At 44.6% G+C, this 23,770-nt stretch overlaps 2 protein-coding genes and 1 non-coding gene across 6 annotated transcripts in view; all 3 read left to right on the forward strand.

Moving 5' to 3' along the window:
- axin1 (axin 1) overlaps positions 1 to 7,554 on the forward strand; it is a 121,945-nt gene extending 114,391 nt beyond the window's left edge. For 2 of the 3 annotated variants that reach the window (XM_078240736.1, XM_078240737.1), the window contains exons 9-11: positions 246 to 353; positions 2,943 to 3,110; positions 4,919 to 7,554. In XM_078240736.1, the coding sequence (XP_078096862.1) occupies positions 246 to 353; positions 2,943 to 3,110; positions 4,919 to 5,045 (403 nt within the window). In that variant the 3' untranslated portion in view covers positions 5,046 to 7,554. The remainder of the gene's footprint in view (positions 1 to 245; positions 354 to 2,942; positions 3,111 to 4,918) is intronic. The other variant, XM_078240738.1, reaches the window with a different exon arrangement.
- On the forward strand, positions 2,453 to 2,555 carry LOC144510977 (U6 spliceosomal RNA). The gene has a single exon (XR_013500727.1). It is a non-coding gene; the product is annotated as a U6 spliceosomal RNA (small nuclear RNA).
- An 11,851-nt stretch (positions 7,555 to 19,405) lies between the features above and the next one.
- gtf3c1 (general transcription factor IIIC subunit 1) overlaps positions 19,406 to 23,770 on the forward strand; it is a 97,450-nt gene continuing 93,085 nt past the window's right edge. For both annotated transcript variants that reach the window (XM_078240740.1, XM_078240741.1), the window contains exon 1: positions 19,406 to 19,633. In XM_078240740.1, the coding sequence (XP_078096866.1) occupies positions 19,413 to 19,633 (221 nt within the window). In that variant the 5' untranslated portion in view covers positions 19,406 to 19,412. The remainder of the gene's footprint in view (positions 19,634 to 23,770) is intronic.

The following is a 23,770-nucleotide window of genomic DNA, read 5'->3' on the forward strand; positions in this document are numbered from 1 at the left end:
ACCTCCAAGTATCCAGTCTGATGACTCTAAGTAGAAATTTTGGAATCTACACAGAGCCAGAAAGTAGTATAATATAGACAAGAAGATAGTTCATAACTTAAAGTGAAACAAGAGCGCTTCTCTGAGTAAGGTTGCAGATGGGCAATGTATGCACCATGATTGGCTGTTTTTGAGAGAGGAGATAGCAGACAGGTAGCTGGAGTGGAGCATTCTAATTCCGAGGATTATTCTCCATGACACTGCAGGTATGTGCAAGAGGTTATCCAACGGGGTCGCACTTCTATCAGGCCTGCATGTATTCCAGTGCTGAATGTGGTACCAGCCGTCTCCGACATGGATCTCTCTGAGTCAGAGTACGTCCTGCTGCAGTTGATGCATTCTCTGTCATCCTAGGTTTAGATATTAGTTTGTACATAGGCCTTATGTGTTAATTGCACTGAAGTTTAGTTAAAAATAAATATATTTTTCATATTAACACTTAATTTTTGTTCTTGATTTTATTGCAATATATTTTAACACATTTTGTACTAACTCCATGTGCATTGGACTGACATTGGATTTATTGCTGTAAAATGCCATCAGGAGCTATTATCCCTGGATCTTCCAGCTGCTTTGAGGGAATTGAATGAGATTTACACTTGGGTGTAGTTTCCCTCAGTGCAGTGCAGTTTACGCAACCTGTTTTGCCTGTATCCCCATCTTATTGAAACAGATTAGTACCACACCTTACCAGTGAACTAAATTTGCTAAGGCAGTGGGAAGGCACTTGCATAATAAGTTTAGTGATAATGATTAAAGGAAAAGCAGGAGTTTGAACTAGAGCTCGAGAGCAACTAAAAAGAGCTAAATAAGATTAAAGAAGGTAAGTGTGTGAGGTATTTCCCATGCTGGAGATTCCATCTCTTGCAAACACTAATTTTCATAAATATTTTAGAAGTATGGAGCAAACTATGAACAGTCTTGCTTTTCGGTCACTGGCACGTGATATTTTCATTTGCTGGCAGCGTCTGGGCTTTTTTAATATGCTTTTAAGATGTGTAGCATTAAATATTATGGACAACTATTACATCAGCTGTTTACTGGAAGTAGTAGCAAACATATGCGTAATATCTTAATGTCAGTTGGTCATAAAGTTATATGATTGTTGTCAAGAGCTCCCTTGTGATATAGGCATTTTTTTATCCACATATCAAATTTAAAATGATTTAAACTTGTCATTTTAAGCCCTTACTTTCCACAAATTTATCTTAATGCTTTCAGTTTCTTGATTAATCCCTCAGATCTAATAACAGAAGTTTCAATCTTATATTAAAAATATAATAATGTTTTTGAATGTTCACAAAAGTCTTGTATCATTAAAATGGTTTATGTAGGTATTTTAGTAATTTTAAATATTTTGATTTGACCATTTAAACTCTGCTTTCATCTCCATTGATTGGAGCAGATTTCTGTACCCACTTTAAAACTGTTGAACATCAGTTCACGAGGGATACTTAGTAAGGCAAAATAACTTTTTTTCCTCACAGGACCTTTGCTGCTGAGAGGAATAATATTTTTTCCTCTTATTTTTATGCTTTTGTGCTGCTGGATTTAATAAAATTTAGCTACCATTTGGAAATAATGGTTACAGTTCAGAACAAGTGGAATTGAAATGTCGTTAATGAAGATTTAATAGTTATCATTAACTCAGTCACCAATAACTGATAAAATGTTTGCAGGTGTACAGTGCATTTGATTGGTGTACAGTTTGGAATAGCAGATACTTTCTAAATGCCAAGTTGCTGTATTTAGGGAGTGGTGGAGCAGCCAAGTGCAGCTTGACTGTTGAAAGAGTCATAATGGAAGAGGATGTTCATCGACATTGAGTGAAAGGTTCAATGTTGATGGACAAAAACAAAAGAGACAAGACAGTACACTACGCACTATGATTATGTTTACTAAAGTAAGAGTAAGATCCTTAATCTGACAATTTATGTGAGGATTAATGCTCGAGGACCTTATTAAATCATAGAATGTTATAGCACCGAAGGAGAATCTTTTGGTTCTTCGTGTCTGTTGCAGTGAAGTAAGTTTTTAGTGGGAATTAACCAGCTTTAAAAAGGGACGTTGATTATTTAAACATTATAGTAATACCTCTGTCCTTTCGTTACTGGTTGAGAAATTCAAGTTGCCACCTTTAATATATGATGTTTTCATAAAACCGTTTACTGATTGATGGCATGTGCTGGTTTAATTGTGAAAATACATTCTGGTATTCACAAACTGGTTATTTTGCTGCCCAAAATCATTTTGTAGCGATTCAAGTTTGAAACTAAATATAATAATGTATGACATGATTGAGTTAAAATACTCCCAATCATGGGAGTATTTTAACTCCCATGAGTTAAAATACTCCCATGAGTGAGATTGTCTTTATCAACTTTAGTTACTTAGTGCTTGAATCCAAAAGAAACTGCTTCAGCAGCACGTATACTAAAATTGGAAAGATACAGAGAAGATTATCATGGCCCCTGTGAAAGGATGACACACACACGTAAAAAGTTCCATTTTTTTTTAAATCCAAAAGAAACTGAATTTGAGAGGTGTTAGAAACCAGATATTTTGATACAACCAGTGATTTTTGTTAACATTGTTTGGGTGTCAGTCATTGTGCAGGATTTTACAGCCCCTCCCAACAGCGGGATCTTTGATCCCGCCAAAGTCAACAGAAATTTGAATGGCTCAGTGCATCAAGCGCAGGGAAGCCATCCGTGGCAGAGTCAGAAAATCCCAGCTATATCCTTATGAATTGGCTTTATTTACACTTTTTTTGTTTCTTTAGCAAAAACAAACAAAAGATGATTCATTTCCTCAATTCAGCCTTTTTTCTGCAGGCATTTTACCAATATTTAGTTATATGATTTAGTAAAAGGAAGCTCATCATAATCTTCTTTCCACTATAGGCATAAACCTCAAAAGAAGTCAGCAAATGGTGTCTCTCAACCTGGTGATAACATTGTGGTGGCCTACTACTTCTGTGGGGAGCCAATTCCATACAGAACATCTGTTAAAGGGCGTGTCGTCACATTGGGACAGTTCAAGGAGCTGTTGACTAAGAAAGGGAATTACAGGTATGCATGTCCAAACTTATGATTTCTGCTGCAGTGAAGATGAATAATAAAAATAAAATTTCAGGGATTGCAAAGAGGGGGCTGAAGCAATCAAGTGTCCTTCAGGTGCTTAATTGACCACCGGCAGGCCTCCCACTCTGATTGAGGTTCCTGGTGGTAGTAGCCTTGCCTGCTGAAAGGTACTAGACAATCAGAGGCCAGTGCTGGTCATTGCTGTTCAGCAGGAATAATGGACCAAGGATTGCAGAGGGACTCCAGGTCACAGATGAGTGAAAGTGGGGTGAGGGTTGCAGGGCAGAAGTTGAGGGAGAAGGATGGTGAGAGGGGTCAAACAAGGGCTGGGGCTTGGCTTTCAGCACCCACCCTCTGCCTGATCCTGGGTTCCTCAATTGGGCACTAAGTGCCTCAATAGCAAGGGACACCTTTTCCAGGAGGCCATTCCAGTTAAACCCTGACCTGAAACACCAATAAATTGCGGTAGGCCAGGACATAATGGGTTTCATTTGGCTCACTAATGAGCATAATTGGCATCTTGCCACCATTGCCGACCAGGAATACTGTATCAGTCCTTTATGCCATCTGATTTAACTGGGGGGAGCTTTTCCTATCCCTGGGAGACTAAAAGGAATCTCCCACATTTAAATGAGCTCGGCCACTATGGTTTCCACCGTGACAGGCTGCATAAAATTCAGCCTAAAAAAAGCTTGGTTGTTTTGAACATTCTTTCAGATTTTTCAGAATGATCCATATGTTATAGGTCCTTTTATTCAAGTGAAATGATACCAAAGCTACAATTTAATGCTGGACTGCCCAAGTGTAAGGGTCAGGTGCAGCTCAGGAGTCATGGTCATTCAGCCTTTCAAGTCTGCGCAGCTCCGTTCTATTTGTCCCTGTATTTCTTACTTGCTGGTATATCGTGTTTGCATTTCATGCACCAGATATTTTGAAAAGGTTGATTTTAACACCTTATTCATAGATAAACTTTGAATAAAAAGTCAAAAATGTGTTCATTTGTAGCAATGATAGCATTACTTTGAATCTGTCCATTAGACTCTGCAATGGCCAAAGTGGCCTTGGAAGACAAAAAGTTTAGATATTCCTGATCTATCAATGTTATTAAAGATAATTGGTATTGCTGCATTAACAAAATACCCAGTATTTTCTATACTCATAATTAATTGCTGCAGATTTGAATCTGTAAACCTTAGTGTTCTTGTGGGTGCTAAACCGTAATATTTTGTAACATCAAAAGAACTATAAAAGTTTGCGATGCATGAGATCGAATCCCCAAAAATGGTGATGACTTAATTCACTTCAGCATTCAAAGGTTTCACTAAGATAAATCGTAGTGTACATAGATACATCTCACAGGATGGATTAAATCAGCTATGAAGTGGTGCATGAATCAATCTGAAGCTTGGCTTGCATCGGTTGGTTGATCTAATTTGACTCAATTTGTTAGAAAGTGGGAAGTCTGTTCCAGAGTTTTAACAAACTGGATGAGGGAAGTAAAAAGTTTTACAGTGTCCGCAATTTCCAAACAATGTGCTCCTGATCTGCTTTACTACTAGGTAATCGCAAAGGCATGCTATTTACCCGTTTTCTGTCTGGATATAATGCATGGAACATAAACACATGAATTAAAGGAATAATTGCAAAATGTTATTGAACCCTGTGAATAAAGCACTGTCTTTTCATTACCAATTTGTGTAAAAGGTTTTGATTTTAAAATTGTCGGCATAGAAATTAAACAGCTAGCAATGACAGTTAATGATATACTGAGAAAACTTACCTTTTTTGTTTTGCAGGTATTATTTCAAGAAAGTAAGTGATGAGTTTGACTGTGGGGTGGTTTTTGAAGAGGTGCGTGATGAGGAAGCAATTCTGCCAATATTTGAGGAGAAAATTATTGGAAAAGTAGAAAAAATTGACTAAATGCAAGACGGCCATGAAGAGGAGTATGTAATGGTACAAGAGAAGTTTGAGCTGCTTGGAGTACTTCGGACGACAATACTGGGGGTCACGGTAGTTAACTGTGGAAAATGCATCATGCTGACATATTAAGGCTTCCAACTCTCCACAGGGATATTTTACAACTGCTCGTTACAGCAGAAAAAATGGTGCTTTCAACACCAAGGTCTGCCATTGCAGTCCTTTGATGGGAATGTTTGCAGCATTATCTTCTCTTTATCAGTATATTTCAAACACTAAGTGTAATGTAGCATTGTAAAATTGTATTAGAAATTGTAATATGAAACTGTTTACTAAAGCTGCATATTTTTGATATAATGTAATCTGAGGAAAATAGCATTTTTAATGTAACAGTGCTCTTATGTTATTTTAAACATACATACAGGTACTTGAGCTCACCAAATGTGTACAGCCATCTGTAATAATAGCTATTTGGTCCCTATTTCAAACCATTGATAGTTGTTTTTCCACTTGTAGAATGGATAATTATCACAGATTCCGTTGTCTTATCAGGACAAAATGTCCATCAAGAAAGTTTACATAGGCCACCCTTGCAAATACTGCTGTATAGGCCTTTTCGTATGAAAAAGTTGCACAGTTTCATAAGATCCGATTTCATAGGAACATGTGTGTTGAGGAGTGATTGACTGGTCTCAATTCCCCAACCCCTACCAATGTTTTGTTGGTACCTAGCACTTAATACTGATGCTGCTTTCCAATTCCTGCACATTCTGCACGGCGCACAGCTCCAGTTTGAAAACCAAAACTGATGAATCCTAGCTAATTAATCCCAAACCATTGAAAAACTTGGATGAGTTATATTGCCATTTTACAATGGTCTATACTGTGCTGCTACTGTTGAAGCAGTTTGCCAACCCTACCTACTCCCAAAGCTTGCGTAACAGTTTTGTCGATCAACACCACAGAATCTGATTCAAACTCAAATTGGTTACAATATTTTACACTTGATTCCCAAGCGTTGTGTCCAGCTTAAAGCTGATTCACCACATGGCAGCCAACAACACTTGATTTTTTTTTTGGGAAACAAAATCCACTGAGTACAACTTACAATGTAAGTGATATGCGGCCCTTCTGTTGCCATTGTCAAACTAATATACTGGTGCATGCAGTGTTAAAGTTGATTTGTATTAGACACAAATCCTTATCCATTTTCCTGCAAACTGAAATTTTGTTCAGGTTTACTTCAGTTTAATGGCCCCAGATTAGTTTAGGAGTGATCATAAATTAGAATATTTTTCTAAATTTGGTACAGGTCTAACCAGGAGACAAAAAAACCATTTCCGTCACATTTGCCCTCCAGTTTATTCTTGGGGTACACATTTCACAACTAGTTTAATGAATCATAAATAACTGTCGAGAACATCTGTGCAGTCTTTGAACTAGCAACATCTTTAAAATCGTGTATTCCGTCGGACTGAACTGGTGTTACACTGTTGCAGGACTGAAACTGCACTCAGCCAAAATTTAACTGCTCTTGGTAACATTAGCAAATCCTCTGCTGCCATCTAAATGCTCAGTATTCGCTATCATTTTATTACATTTTGTATTCGAGCATTTTTTTTATAAATCAATCTGCTACAATTATTGGTCGTCCACTTCAATTGTAATGGTGCATAAATAAAAACTGCATCAGTAAATTCACTTCCTACGACAAACTTTCTCATGGGGGTGAAAAGGCCTATACAGTAAAAGTTACTGTTGATATGATTTTAATCAGGGTATTGAGACTGGAAATTGGCAGAGAAAAATTGTTTTCATCTGTCAAATTTCATTGTGTGCTGGTTTATTTATAATAGGTGTCCCTGATGTCAAAAGGGCATTGATTCGAGTTTTAACACTTCACATTGCAAGCTGGGCTTTCATCACTCTGCCAATTTATTAATGTAAACGAACTACCATGTCGCTGCCCCATCGCCACCCATCCAACCTCTGTTCTGAAGGCATTGTTCCTCCCCACAGTTTTGTTTACTGCCATTCGGCTGCCTAAATGTGTAGAAGCTGGGTTTAAAACTAAATGACGGGTCTTCAGTCTGTTACACAAAGGATAATTAGTTACAAATTTTCCCAAAATCCGGCAGTCCAAGGAACAGCCTAAAACATGTGTTTCTGAAAGGTATTGTGTAAATAAAAGTACATCACAGAGTGCCTTTTATATTCAATGCTGTTACCTGTCCGACGCTATGTGACCCCCATGACTGAGGACTAGCTCTCCTCATCCAGGGATCTGCAGTATGGTTTCTCCTCCTGCATTTGGTGTCCAGCGGGATTTTTATGTGGCCCTGCATTCACGGGTTTTGCATTTCCCTTTTTTCTAAGGGTTTCCATTGTAAATATGTACATTTTCTAAAGATGATGTCTTCAAGTAGCAGCACGTCAAAAGATTTAGTTACCTGGTTTCAGTCATCTTTCAGTGTGCTGACTTGTACAATTATCTTTTAAAAGGTACTTGGACAATAAAGAAAAAAAATAAAGTGACTTCTGTGTCTGCTGTACCTTCTGTATCTGTGCAGATCATGATCTTGATCATTCTGCTGTTGGAAATTAACCATTTGTCTTGTGTGCATTTCCCATCCCAAAATACAGATGAAACTTCTTTATTTACCCTGCGACATGGAAGGAAGATATTTGTACTGCTATAAAGAAGTTACAAAGGATTGATGACGGGCCGCTGACTGACTTCATTTTAAAGAAAGCAAAAATGTCAGGTTTACATTGTGCAGAAATGGTCCACTATATTTGGCATATAATAAATGCAGCAGAATAGAACATAGAACAGTACAGCACAGTACAGGGCCTCGATGTTGTGCCGAGCTTTGTCCGAAACCAAGATCAAGCTATCCCACTCCCTATCATTCTGGTGTGCTCCGTGTATCCAATAACCGCTTGAAAGTTCCTAAAGTGTCCGACTCCACTATCACAGGAGGCAGTCCATTCCACACCCCAACCACTCTCTGAGTAAAGAACCTACCTCGGATCATTCCTCCTATATCTCCCACCGTGAACCTTAGTTATGCCCCCTAGTAACAGCTACATCCACCCGAGGAAATAGTCTCTGAACATCCACTCTATCTATCCCCCTCATCATCTTATAAACCTCTATTAAGTCACCTCTCATCCTCCTCCGCTCTAAAGAGAAAAGCCCTAGCTCCCTCAACCTTTCCTCATAAGACCTACTCTCCAAACCAGGCAGCATCCTGGTAAATCTCCTTTGCACTCTTTCCAAGGCGTCCACATCCTTCTTATAGTGAGGTGACCAAAACTGCGCACAATATTCCAAATGTGGTCTCACCAAGGTCCTGTACAGTTGCAGCATAACCCCACGGCTCTTAAACTCAAACCCCCTGTTAATAAACACAAACACACTATAGGCCTTCTTCACGGCTCTATCCACTTGAGTGGCAACCTCCAGAGATCTGTGGATATGAACCCCAAGATCTCTCTGTTCCTCCACATTCCTCAGAACCCTGCCGTTGACCCTGTAATCTGCATTTAAATTTGTCCTCCCAAAATGAATCACCTCACACTTATCAGGGTTAAACTCCATCTGCCATTTTTCGGCCCAGCTCTGCATCCTATCAATATCTCAGAATACATAGTTTCTGTTCATCCATCCCGGCTATTATCATCACATATACTAACAGATTAATATCTTGCTGGCTCAACCACTGAGTTAGGTATTTGAGGGGGAAAAAGCACTGGATCTGAAGATTTTTCCCCTTTTCCGTTTTCATTCTCAGGATGTGGTTGTTGCTAGCAAAGCTTGCATTTATCACTGATCTTTTCTCTGAGAAGGTGCAGATGGGCTTTTTGAACACAGACTTGTTAGACTACTTCAGAGAATGGGCGAGACTGTCAGGTCGGGCATGAGGAGAGTCAGGCCTGGCTGCTGTGGGGGAGGAGAGGTGGCAACATTCCTAATGGGGTGGGTTGGTGGGACAGGGTATTCCTGTCTGGGGGGTAGGGAGGGTAATCCTTTGGGGGTAAGGTGTGTCCTTAGGAGTAGAGTGGGGCTGGGGAGATCCTAGGAGGTTTGGAAGGGGTGGGGGGAAAGAGTACCATGAGAATCATAGAATCCTACAGTGCCATTGAAGGCCATTCAGCTCAGAGTCTTCACTGACCACAATCCCACCCAGGCCATAACCACATGCATTTACCCTAGCTAGTCTCCCTGGTTCTAGGGTAATTTAGCATAGCTAATCCACCTAACCTGCACATCTTTGGACTGTGGGAGGAAACCAGAGCACCTGGAGGAGACTCATGCAGACACGGGGAGGATGTGCAAACTCCACACAGACAGTAACCCAAGCTGGGAATTGAACCTGGGTCTCTGCGCTGTGAGGCAGCAGTGCTAACCACTCTGCCACCGTGTCGCCCTACATCATGAGGTTGGTTTCCAATGCAGGGTAATTGCCCAGAGGAAGTATGTAGTTCTGAGCAAACCTTATCTTTGAACTTAAGGGGACTTCCTCAGTGCATCTTTAGGGTAGCCCCCATTCCAATATGGCACCTTAGAGCTTGGACATTAAGGCCCATTTAATGTGTTTTCACATATTCCTAAGACCTAAATTTTACATTAATTCTGCATAGCTTATATAGTTTGAGTCATTTTATGTTCAAATGAGCCTGAATCATCAGTGATTTGACCTCCACCTCCTTCTGTGATAGAGAACTCCACAGGTTCACCACCCTCTGAGTGAAGAAGTTTCTCTTTATCTCAGCCTTAAATAGCTTACCCTATATACTGAGACTTTGACCCTTGTTCTGGAACCCCAGCCAGAAGAAATAGCATCCCTGCATCCAGTCTGTCCAGTTTGTCAGAATTTTATACATTTTAATGAGATCACCTCTCATTCCTCTAAATTCCAGTGAATACAGGCCCAGTCAACCCAATCTCTCCTCATGTGATATTTCCTGCCATCCCAGGAATCAGTCTGGTGAACCTTCGCTGCACCCCCTCAATGGCAAGTATATACTTTCTTAGATAAGGAGACCAAAACTGCACACTTCTCTAAATGTGGTCTCACCAAGGCCCTGTATAGCTGCAGTAAAATATCCTTACTCCTGTACTCCAGTCCTCACGCAATGAAGGCCAACATAGTATTTACCTTCCTAACTGCTTGCTGTAGCTGCATTCTTGCTTTCAGTGACACCAAGGTCCCTTTGTCCATCAACATTTCCCAATCTATCACCATTTAAATAATACTCTACCATTCTGTTTCTCCATCCAAAGTTGATAATTTCATATTTGCCCACTCCTCAACTTGTCTGGATCACCTTGAAGCCTCCTCTAGCATCCTCCTTATCACTCTCATTCCCACCAAGTTTTGTGTCATCACAAACTTGGAAATGTTACTTTTGATTCCCTTATCTAAATCACTGATGTATATTGTGAATAGTTGGGCCAAAGCACTGATCCTTGGAGGATCCCACTAGTCACTGCCTGCCACTTTGAAAAGGGCAGTAAGAAGTCTCACAACACCAGGTAAAAGTCCAACAGGTTTATTTGGTAGCAAAAGCCACAAGCTTTCGGAGCGCTGCTCCTTCATCAGGTGAGTGGGAGTTCTGTTCACAAACAGGGCATATAAAGACACAAACTCAATTTACAAAATAATGATTAGAATGTGAGTCTTTACAGGTAATCGCTGAGCAGAGACTGATAGCCAAGTTCCGCACACATGAGGACGGCCTTGTCTCTGCTCAGCGATTACCTGTTAAGACTCGCATTCCAATCGTTATTTTGTAAATTGAGTTAGTGTCTTTATATGCCCTGTTTGTGAACACAACTCCCACTCACCTGACGAAGGGGCAGCGCTCTGAAAGCTAGTGGCTTTTGCTACCAAATAAACCTGTTGGAATTTAACCTGGTGTTGTGAGACTTCTTATTGTGTTTACCCCAGTCCAACGCCGGCAACTCCACCTCATGACTTTGAAAAGGACCCATTTATTCCTGCTGTTTCCTGTCTGCTTACCAATTCTCGATCCATGCCAATATATTACCCTCTATCCAATGCACTTTAATTTTGCACACTAACCTCTTACATGGCACTTTTAAGCTTTCTGAAAATCCAAATACACCACATCCACTGGTTCACCTTTATCTACTCTACTACTTACATTCTCAAAAAACTCTAGTAGGTTTGTCAAACATGATATCCCTTTCATAAAACTCTGTTGACTTCGTCCAATCCCATTGATATTTTCTTAGTGTTCTGTTATTGCATCTTTTATAATAGACTCTAACATTTTCCCAACTACTGATGTTAGACTAACTGGTCTGTAATTCCCTGTTTTCTTCTTCCATCCTTTTTTAAATAGCAGGGTTACGTTTGCCACCCTCCAATCTGCTAGTACTGTTCCAAAATCTACACAACTTTGGAAGATGATAACCAACACATCCATTATTTCCATGGCCACCTCCTTTGGTACCTATGATTATGGATTATCAGCCCCATAGGATTTATTGGCTTTCAGTCCCATTAATTCCTGCGGCGGGTTTTTCTAGTAATTTCCCTTAATTTGTACTTCTCACTCAACCCCTGATTCCTTAGAATTTCTGGGAAGTTATTTGCGTCTTCCTCACGTGAAGGCAGAACTAAAATAGTTGTTTACCATTTCCATGCTCTCCATTATAAATTCTTCCATTTTGGACTGTAACTATATTTGTCTTCACTTATTTTTTTTGTACATGGAAGCTTTTACAGTCCACTTTTATGTTACTTGCATGTTTGCTCTCATCTATTTTTACCCTCTTGAGCAATCTTTATCCACCTTTGCTGAATCCTGAACTTCTCCCAATCCTTAGGCTTGCCACTTTTTCTAGTAACTTTATCTGACTCACTTTTTCCATCTAATACTGTCCTTAATTTCTTTCGTCGGCCCTGGTTGGGCTGTTTTTCTTGTGTTTTTTGCACCAGAAAGGAATGCATAACTGTTGCAACGCATACATTTGTTTCTTAAATATCAGCCATTGTTTAGCCACCACCATGCTTTTTAATAAAGTTCCCCCCTCCCCGCCCACCGTTTGTCTTAGCTAACTCAAGCCTCATACCTTCGTGCACAAAAACAGAAAATGCTGGAAAATCTCAGCAGGTCTGACAGCATCTGTGGAGAGTATTGTGTGCAGTTTTGGTCTCCTTTTCTGAGGAAGGATGTTCTTGCTCTCGAGGGAGTGCAACGAAGGTTTACCAGGCAGATTCTGGGGATGGCGGGACTGATGTATGAGGAGAGATTGACTAGGTTAGGATTGTTTTCGCTGGAGTTCAGATGAATGAGGGGGGATCTCGGATATTTATAAAATTCTAGCAGGGGTAGACAGGGTAGATGCACAGAGGATGTTCTCGATGGTGGGAGTATCCAGAACCAGGGGGTCACAGTCTGAGGATTCGGGGTAGACCATTTAGGACGGAGATAAGGAGACATTTCTTCACCCAAAGAGTGGTGAGCCTGTGGAATTCATTACCACAGGACGTAGTTGATGCCAAAACATTGAATGTATTCAAGAGGCGGCTGGATATCGCCCTTTGGGGTGAATGGGATCAAAGGTTATGGGGAGAAAGCAGGATTAGACTATTGAGTTGGACGATCAGCCATGATCGTGATGAATTGGCTGAGCAGGCTCGAAGGGCCGAATGGCCTCCTCCTGCTCCTATCTTCTATGAGCCAATGTTTCAAGTCTGGATCACCCTTCGTCAGAGCAGATTCCAGCATCCACAGTATTTTCTCTCATGGTTCCCTTTGTTTTATAGATTTAGGATGCTGGTTCCAGGACTGATGGGCGGTTTCTTGGATTTCACCTTTTGTCATATTTTGTTATTTCCAATGATCATGCTTTTGGACAAACAGGTGCCACTGCAGTTATGGAACTGCATTTGCCTTGGAGGACAATTCCACAGGCCGCAGCAGGTTTTTGGTAATTAGCCAAAGTAGCCTTTCTTAATATGGGATCCCAGGAGTGAATGGCAATGGACAGTTGAATTATTATTGCGGGCATCTCTGCAGAATCAGCCTTTACCTCACCTGATGATGACATGTTTCCCAACAAAGGGTCCGTGTTATTAATCAGAACAATGAGTTACTTTTTTAAATAGGACATTATATTACTTACTTTTAGCTGCATTCAGTCTCCATCTAATCCATCTGGCGATTGCTTTCCCGTTTTGTTATGAGGCTTATTCAAGACACCACTTATAAGTTGAAGTTGCACTTCTGAAAATTGTGACTTAAAGTGAATCGACTATAGGTGAATCATGGATTCCCATAAGAATCAATGTTAAAGCTGGAGTTAGGTTCTTTCAGACACTGTTTGTGTGCAGCACTGTGTATTCCCATCTGAAACAAATTGCAAAGCAAAATAAATCATGATATAAAAGAAATGAAATGTACAGAATCGTAAATAAACGGGAATAAATTTCAATTTCGGATGACCAGGCTCCATCTAGTGGCAGATGTTGGTCACTGCCAGTAGTAATTGAAGAAGTCACAGAATCTCTCAGTGCAGAAGAGGCGCTTTGGCCCACCGAATCTGCCCTGACACTCCAAATGAGCATCTTACCCATTCCCCCACCACCCACCCCCATCGCCCTGTGCATTTACCATGGCTAATCACCCTGCACATCTTGGGACACTAAAGGACAATTTAGTAGGCTAATCCACCTAAACTACACATCTTTGGCTATGCTAAATTGCCCCTTAGTGTCCAATCAACCTAACCCACACATCTTTGGACTGTGGGAGGAAACCCCGCAGATGTGGGAAGACTGCACAAACTCCACACAGACAGTATCCCAAGGCCGGAATTAAACCCGGGTCCCTGGCATTCTCTGTGAGGCAGCGGTGCTAACCACTGTGCCACCGTGCATGCAATATGGGAACATGAGTGAGGGGAAGGTGAAGAAACCCCAGTCAGTGGTGGTAACAGACACTATGGACGGAAAATGTAAGAATATAGGGTCGAAATTGGAACCGGGGGGAGGGAGGGGTGGAGAGAGCAAGGGCAAACACTGGAGAAAATATCATGTCCTCACGCAGGCCACAGAACAGAACATCTGTGACAAATTACATCACATTGAACCTCCCAATGTTAAATGGATGTATTGTCCTCATTTTATTAACAATGTTAAAGTGAAACAACGTTCACTGAGTCGATATTGAGTAGGGACTTGCTGAAATTAACGAGTCTTGATGTTATTTGTAATGCACGTGTCACCAAACTTTGGGCTTGAAAACATACATGTTATCATAAACCCACTTTGATGAATGAAAAGTAGTGTTATTTTATATTTTGAACATGTTCAGGTCTGAATTAAATATGTCTCAGCAAAACCAGTTATCCAGTATGTAATTCACGTCTGGCTGAGAGTCTGCTGAACCCCAGAAAATAGGCTGAAATGTTGTTTAATGTTATCGATTGAGATAAAGCTCGGACGGAGCAATATAGATTGTTGGACTAAAAGTACTGTTTTTGTACTGTGCAGAAATTAGGTAATAGTCATGCGAAGTCAATCTTTTTTTTTGCTGCAATGAAGGAGTGATCCTTCTTACAGAGGTCGAATAGCACAAATGTTTCGCCAGTAAATTACTTCTCCATTTTTGCCATGGTGCAGAATTTAACATATAATTATGTGAAATCAGTGGCTCTGCAAACAATGGCAAACAGACAACTGCAAATGCCATAATGGGCTCCAAAGGATAAATCAAGTAATAACAGGTTCTGGGATTTATTTATTCACTTGTCGCTATAGCTTCTCTTTCTTTTTAGCAAGCTTTCCATGAGCGGCAAGGTGGCACAGTGGTTAGCACTGCTGCCTCACAACGCCAGGGACCCGGGTTCAATTTCGATCTTGGGTCTCTAATCTGTGTGGAGTTTGCACGTCCTCCCCGTGTCTGCGTGGGTTTCCTCTCACAGTCCAAAAGACGTGCTGGTTAAGTGCATTGGCCATGCCAAATTCTCCCTCAGTGTACCCGAACAGGCGCCAGAGTGCGTCGACTAGAGGATTTTCACAGTAACTTCATTGCAGTGTTAATGTAAGCCTACCTGTGACTAATAAATAAATTTTATGACTGATTTCTTGGTTATTCTAGTCACTGGCAGTTCATAGAAATCATCATAGAAACCCTATAGTGCAGAAAGAGGCCATTTGGCCCATCGAGTCTGCACCGACCACAATCCCACCCAGGCCCTACCCCCATATCCCTACATATTTTACCCACTAATCCCTCTAACCTACACATCTCAGGACACTAAGGGGCAATTTTTTAGTATGACCAATCAACCTAACCCGCACATCTTTGGACTAAGTTATTGTGGTAAATGGCATAATTGCTGGGGAGTGGAAGTTCAGATAAAAGTTTATTTATTAGTCACAAGTAGGCTTACATTAACACTGCAATGAAGTTACTGTGAAAATCCTCTAGTCGCCACCTCCGGCGCCTGTTCGGATACACTGAGGGAGATTTAGCATAGCCAATGCACCCTAACCAGCACGTCTTTGAACTGTGGGAGGAAATCAGAGCACCCGGAGGAAACCCACGCGGACACGGGGAGAACGTGCAGACTCTACATTGATAGTCACCCAAGGCTGGGAATCGAACCCAAGTCCCTGGCACTGTGAGGCAGCAGTGTTAACCACTGTGCTGCCCCGGAAACGACCCACTGTGCCATCCTGCGGGTGGAATATGGATGCTGTTGGATGTATTAACATCTTGGAAGTGATCATCAACACTGCAGAATTTACTCATTCTGTGATACGGAATGTGCTCCAATGTAACTGTGAGCTTGGGAAGGGGTAGCACAGGCCGTGGGGCAAAAACTGACCATGTATTTAGTAATGGACCTTTGATATTCCTAGAATATAAACCCGGAAGTATGTTTTTCAAAAAATGCTTTAATTTTGCTCTGAAAAGAATTGTGATTTTTTTTTGTACTTTTTTCCATGTCAATGTTATGAGAATGTACTTTTACATAGAAGCCCTCTTACTTCTTTTATTCATTCATAAGACATGGCTGGCTGGCCAGCATTTATTGCCCATTCCTCGTCGTCCTTGAACTGAGTGGCTTGCTCGGCCATTTCAGAGGGCAGTTGAGAGTCAACCACATTGCTGTGGCTCTGGAGTCACATGTAGGCCAGACCAGGTAAGGACGGCAGATTTCCTTCCCTAAAGGACATTAGTGAACCAGATGGGTTTTTCCGACAATCCACAATGGTTTCACGGTCATCAGTAGGTTCCTAATTCCAGATATTTTTTATTGAATTCAAATTCCACCATCTGCCGTGGCGGGATTTGAACCCCGGGGGTCCGCAGAACATTAGCCAAGTTTCTGGCTTAATGGTCTAGCGATAATACCACTAGGCCATCGCCTCCCCAAATATTTTCATGTAAACACTGGACTGAAGTCCCTCAGGATTTAGTTAACAGTGGGACATACTTCATAATGAATCTTAACACTTAACTAGCAGACTGCAGTCACTGACTCCAACGTAACCCAGTAAAGCACAGGAAATAAGATTGCCTTATTAGCAGTAAATTTGTCTATCCTTGACATCGCTGTTTCTGAACAATGTGTTGTTAATCAAATTGGATCAGTAAACAGTGTATAAAAATGCTGGAAATATTCAGCAGGCCTGACAATGTCTGTGAAGAAAGAAACAAAGAGTTAATGTTTCAGGTCACGGACCTAACATCAGAACTGGGAAATGTTAAGTGATGTAATACGTTTTAAACATATCAAAGGGAGGGGGTGAGGTCGGGAATCAATGAGAAGAAACAAAAGAGTAAATCAGTTTTGGTTACCTTGTTTCAGAAAGGATGCAGTTGCATTAGACAGGTTACAGAGGAGATTTACGTACATTTTGACATACGATGCCTCTCCCCTTATGGGGTTGTGGCGGTACTGGCAAATTGCTGGAGAGATGGAAGAGAGAAACCTATTGCGTACGCAACTAGGACCCTCTCAGACACTGAACAAAGGTACTCCCAGATCGAGAGAGAGAGGTTGGCATTAGGCATTAAAAAATTCCATCAATACATTTACAATGGACACTTCATCATAGAAACTGATCATAAACCATTGCTGGGACCTTTTAAAGAAGACGGGCGGCACGGTAGCACAGTGGTTAGCACTGCTGCTTCACAGCTCCAGGGACCTGGGTTCGATTCCTGGCTTGGGTCACTGTGTGGAGTTTGCACGTTCTCTTCGTGTCTGCGTGGGTTTCCTCCGGGTGCTCCGGTTTCCTCCCACAGTCCAAAGATGTGCGGGTTAGGTTGATTGGCCATGCTAAAATTGCCCTTAGTGTCCTGGGATGCATAGGTTAGAGGGATTAGTGGGTGGATATGGGGGTAGGGCCTGGGTGGGAGGGATTGTGGTCGGTGCAGACTCGATGGGCTGAATGGCCTCTCTCTGTGCTGTAGGGTTTCTAAGATTCTAAGACAAGGCAATACCACTGCCGCCCCCCCCGCCCCCCCCCCCCCCCCACTGCAATTGCATCTGCTTGGCCTCTTTTAAGGTCAAACCAAATAACAAACTCAAATTAAATCAGGACAAAATAAAAGGGGCAGCTCCCCAAAAGGAGGGGGAACAGCCCGAACAAAAATCAAAGTACAAAGGAAACTTAAGAACATCAAATCATAATGTGATTATTAGGGTCGATAACGCACCCCAACCCCTGCGGTGCCCAACGGGCGCGGAAGGCGTCAACTGCGCCCGTGGACACCGCATGCTCCCTCTCCAGAGACACCTGGCCGCGAACGTAGCCGCGGTAGAGGGGCAGACAGTCAGGGTGGACGGCCCCCTCGATCACCCGCTGCCTGGATCTATTGATGGTGCGTCTCGCCAGGCCCAGGAGCAGGTTCATGAGGAGGTCGCCATCCCGACCTGCCCCCCTCTGCACCAGGTGTCCGTAGACCAGGAGCATGGGACTGAAGTGCAAACAAAACATCAATAAAAGGTTTTTTAGGAAAACAAAAAGGGAGTGCAGCCTAAGACACAAAACATAGACATGGTCCATGGACTCCACAAGGCCACAAAAGGGGCAAGCTTCGGAGCCCGTATGCAGCGTTGGGCATTGTTACTGGCAACTTATGAATACCTCCTAGAGCACCGACCTGGGACCGAGATAGCTAATGCCGATGCGCTGAGTCGTCTGCCATTGCCCATAAGCCTGACTTTGTTACCAGCTGTGGAAGTCCCGATGACCCTCAGTTTTTTAGACACCTTGCCAGTGTCTACAAGGCAAATCAAGGCCTGGATGCAAAAGGACCCAGTCCTGTCGAAATTAAAACATGGGGGGTTCAGAGAATAGCCCTCAGTTGAAATGAAACATTGTTTGACCAAGAAAGACGAGCTCAGTGTTGAGGATGCCATCATCCTCTGGGGTTCCTGCAAGGTTTCCCCGAGCCCAGAGCGATGTCCAATATTCATGGAACTACACCAGGGCCACACTGGGATTTTGAAGATGAAAATGCTAGCCAGGAGGGCCGTGTCTTGGCGCAGACATTGGTCAGACAGTGCGAGTCATGAGAAGAGATTCAATAACTCCTCCCCTCAGTCACCCTATGTTCATGGGAGTGACCTGGTAGGCCCAGGGTTAGAGTGCGTGTGGACTATGCTGGGCATTTTTGGGTTCCATGTCCTTGACTGTGGTCGATGTGCACCCCAGATGGATGGAGATACATCGCATGGGCTCCACCACTTCCCAAGCTACCATTGAGAAACAGCGACAACGTTTCTGCAGGCACGGGATAACGGACGTCCCGGGCTGGAATTCTCCCGCTGTTCACACAAATAAACCTGTTGGACTTTAACCTGGTGCAGTGAGACTTCTTACTGTGCCCACCCCAGTCCAACACCAGCATCTCCACATCATGGCTATAGTATTGAGTGAGTTTGTGTGTATGTGTATAATTGTGTATGTTTATGACTATGTGTTGGGAGGCCCGAGCAGTTTCTAGGCTCCCCACACTTGCTCTCGCCCACTCCCTCCCCCTGCACAAGCGCCAGTGTTCCTCTCCCCCCGCGCAGGCGCAGTGTCCCTCTCCCCCCGCGCAGGTAGTGGCCCTCTTCTCCCGCACAGGCGCAGTGTCCCTCTCCCCTGCTCAAGTGATGTTCCTCTCCCCCCTCGCAGGCGCAGTGCTCCTCTACTCCCGCGCAGGTGCAGTCGCCCTCTTCCCCCCGCGCAGGCGCAGTGTCCCTCTCCCCTGCGCAAGTGCAGTGTTCCTCTCCCCCAGCGCAGGCGCAGTGTCCCTCTCCCCCTGCGCAGGCGCAGTGTCCCTCTACTCTCGCGCAGGTGCAGTGTCTCCCTGGGCTTCGCTGTCATGGCGGCTATGGACTGTCTCCTGGATGAAGTGGCTCTGGAAGGGCTGGACGGCATCACCTTCTCCACGCTGTGGTTCCGCCTGGACAGCCGCATCCCCCCATTCCCGCTGCTGCTCGACGCGCCCACCAAGCAGTTTGTGTGGGAGGCGCTGGCCGCCTGCCCGGACCTCAGCTTCTTCCAGCTGCCTCACGACCGGCCGTCCCTGGTCTTCCATGACAGGTGAGTGTCCCAAACCCGACCCCTGCCCCCAAACCCGCCCCCTGCCCCCAAACCCGACCCCTGCCCCCAAACCCGCCCCCTGCCCCCAAACCCGACCCCTGCCCCCAAACCTGACCCCTGCCCCCAAACCCGCCCCCTGTCCCCAAACCCGACCCCGGCCCCCAAACCCGACCCCGGCCCCCAAACCCGACCCCGGCCCCCAAACCCGACCCCGGCCCCCAAACCCGCCCCCTGCCCCCAAACCCGACCCCTGCCCCCAAACCCGCCCCCTGCCCCCAAACCCGACCCCTGCCCCCAAACCCGACCCCTGCCCCCAAACCCGCCCCCTGTCCCCAAACCCGACCCCGGCCCCCAAACCCGACCCCGGCCCCCAAACCCGACCCCGGCCCCCAAACCCGACCCCGGCCCCCAAACCCGACCCCTGCCCCCAAACCCGCCCCCTGCCCCCAAACCCGCCCCCTGCCCCCAAACCCGCCCCCTGCCCCCAAACCCGCCCCCTGCCCCCAAACCCGCCCCCTGCCCCCAAACCCGCCCCCTGCCCCCAAACCCGACCCCTGCCCCCAAACCCGACCCCTGCCCCCAAACCCGTCCCCTGCCCCCAAACCCGCCCCCTGTCCCCAAACCCGCCCCCTGTCCCCAAACCCGACCCCTGCCCCCAAACCCGACCCCTGTCCCCAAACCCTGCCCCCAAACCCGACCCCACACACCCTGTCCCCGAGCTCTGTCCCTGGACTGGCCGTCCCTGGTCTTCCATGACCAGTGAGTGTCCCAAATTGCAACCCCACACCTGTCCTTGTGCCAGCCTCCAGGGTCAGCATCGAGACCACCCCCTCCACCCAGGGTCATCGTCCCGGGGATGGGGTGGGGGAGGGCAGGAGAAGAGTTGGGCATTTGCCAGGATTCTTGGAAGGTGGGGGGGAGGTTGTGGGGAAGTGTATGTATATGAGTGTGCATGTGTGTGTCTGTATAGTTGTGTGTGAGTACGTGTGTATGATTGTATGTGAGAGTCTGATGTAATTGTGTGTATAATTGTGTATAGGTGTTTGCATATAAGTGTGTTTTTTTTGGGTTGCAGATTTGAGGTTACTAGAAGTTCAGCCATGACCTGATTAAATTGCAGAGCATACTCGAGGGGCCGAATGGCTTTCCTCTGCTCTGTGTTTGTCTGTATGAGGACATAACATCAGGCTGGATGAAAAGATCTTCAAATGGGACCATGGCTGCATGTCGCAGCAGGGTCTGCTTCGGAAGGTTGTAATGTTTGGATGTTATTAGATTTTAATTATTCCCTGTTTTTGAGCTGTCACAATCAAAAAGATTAGAGTGAGAGGGCAGGGGAACCTTATAGCTGGTGGCTGTGACTGACTTCTGGTTCATGGGATAACCTTGCTCCCACTTGACCTCTTGGCCTACTTACCCAATTGGGTGAAGAACTCTCCCCTCACAGTGCTTATAGGCCATCCAAAGTTTGATTCACCATGCTGAGACTGCAGGGGGTTAGGGGCGAGGGAATGAGCAGACTGTGCACTTCCCATTTCACTGGCATTGCACTGCCAAAGGCTGTAAGATCCAGCCCATAGTTCCAAGCTGGTGCGTGACATGGAGGGGAAATTGTCAGAATTGATGTTCCCACGCATCTGCTGCCTTTGTCCTTCTAGGTGATAGAGGTTTGGGGTGCTGTCGAAGGAGCCTTAGTGAGTTGCTACAGTGCATCTTGCAAATGGTACACACTGCTGCTGGAGTGAGTGATTGTTTAATCTGGAGGATAGGGTGCTGATCAAGCGGGATTCATTGTCCTGGATAGTGTCACACTTAGTCATAAAGTCATTTACCTATTGAGTGTTGGAGCTGCACTCATCCAGCAAGTGGAAAGTGTTCCATTATATTCTTTGACAACATTCCAGCGCTAATACTGAAGACATGTGTTCCAGAGCTAGCTGCATCCTAGCCAAGCTGTTCCAGTGCAGCTACAACACTGGCATCTACCCAGCTATGTCTTGTACATAAAAAGTAGCCATGATGTGGAGATGCTGGCATTGGACTGCGGTAAGCACAGCAAGAAGTCTCACAACACCAGGTTAAAGTCGGGTAGCGCAATCTTTCGGAGTGTCGCTCCTCCTTCAGGTGAATGAAGAGTTGTGTTCATATAGACACAGACTCAATTTACAGGATAATGGTTGGAATGCGAGTCTTTACAGGTAATCAAGCCTTAAAGGTACAGACAATGTGAGTGGAGAGAGGGTTAAGCACAGGTTAAAGAGGTGTGAATTGTCTCCAGCCAGGACAGTTAGTGAGATTTTGCAAGCCCAGGCAAGTCGTGGGAGTTACAGATAGTGTGACATGAACCCGGTTGAGACTGTCTTCATGTGTGCGGAACTTGGCTATCAGTTTTTGCTTGGAGATTCTGGATTGTCGTGTGTTGTGAAGGCCACCTTGGAGAACGCTTACCCGAAGATCAGAGGCTGAATGCCCGTGACTGCTGAAGTGTTCCCCGACAGGAAGGGAACACTCCTGCCTGGTGATTGTTGAGCGGTGTCCATTCATCCGCTGTCGTAGCATCTGCATGGCCAATGTACCATGCCTTGGGACGTCCTTTCCTGCAGCGTATCAGGTAGACAACGTTGGCCGAGTCACAAGAGTATGTACTGTGTACTTGGTGGATGGTGTTCTCACGTGAGATGATGGCATCCGTGTCAATGACCCGGCACGTCTTACAGAGGTTGCTGTGTCAGGGTTGTGTGGTGTCGTGGTCACTGTTCTCCTGAAGGCTGGGTAGTTTGCTGCGGACAATGGTCTGTTTGAGGTTGTGCGGTTGTTTGAAGGCAAGGGGTGTGGGGATGGCCTTGGCGAGATGTTCGTCTTCATCGATGGCATGTTGAAGGCTCCGGAGAAGATGTCGTAGCTTCTCCATAACCAACTCAACTAATTTCCGCTCTATCAGTTTGTTCTTGATCATCAGCGAATTGGTGGAAGATATCATTGACAGTGCTACATATTGACACTTACTCAGAATAACCTACTCGTGGATGCTTAGTTTGGATTCCGCCAGGCCACTCAGTCCCTGATCTTATTACAGCCTTTGTTCAGGCATGTACAAAAACTCCAGAGGTAAGGTGAGAGTGATTGCCCAAGACAGCATTTGACAGAGTGTGGCATCAAGGAACCCTAGCAAAACTGGAGTCAATATGAATCGAGGAAAACCTTCCATGAGTCATGCCTAGCACAAAGGAAGTTAGTTGTGCTTATTGGAGGTCAGTCATCTAAACTCCAGGACATCACTGCTGGAGTCCCTCAGGATAGTGTCCGAGGCACAACCGTCTTCAGCTGCTTCATCAATGACCTCAATTAGATCAGAAGAGATGTTCGCTGATGTTTGCACAATGTTCATCATTTGCGATTCCTCAGATAGTTGAAGCAGTCTGTGTCCAAATGCAGCAAGACCTGGACAACATTCAGGCTGTTGCTGATGAGTGGCGAGTCACATTCGTGCCACACGAGTGCCACTCAATGACCATCTCCAACAAGAGAGAATCTCATCATCTCCCCTTGACATCAATAACATTACCATTGCTAAATCCCCCACTATCTACATTCTGGGAGGGGTTTCCATTGACCAGAAACTGAGCTGGACTAGCCATATAAATACCATGGCTACAACAGCAGGTCAGAAGCTAGGAATCCTGTGACGAGTAACTCACCTCCTGACTCCCCAAAGTCTGCCCACTATCTACATAGCACAAGTCAGGGGTGTAATGGAATTTTCTCCAATGCCTGGATGGGTGCAGCTCCAACAACACTCAAAGCTCGACAACATCCCCCAGGACAAAGCAGCCCCCTTGATCGATACCCTATTCACCAATGTTCACTCACTAACACCACCAACACACAGTGGCAGAGGTGCATACTTTTTACAAGATGCACTGCAGGAACTCAATAAGGCTCCTTCGACAGCACCTTCCAAAATCACATACAAACTGAACGGACAAGGGCGGCAGACACATGGGAACATTACCACCTGCAAGTACTCTTGCAGACCACTCACCACCTTGACTTGGAACTATATTGCTGGGATATAGGAACTCCCTAACAGCACTGTGGGGTGCACCTACACCTTCAAGTACTGCAATAATTCAAAAA

This window comes from Mustelus asterias, chromosome 23, assembly GCF_964213995.1.
Source record: "Mustelus asterias chromosome 23, sMusAst1.hap1.1, whole genome shotgun sequence".
NCBI classification, from domain to species: domain Eukaryota; kingdom Metazoa; phylum Chordata; class Chondrichthyes; order Carcharhiniformes; family Triakidae; genus Mustelus; species Mustelus asterias.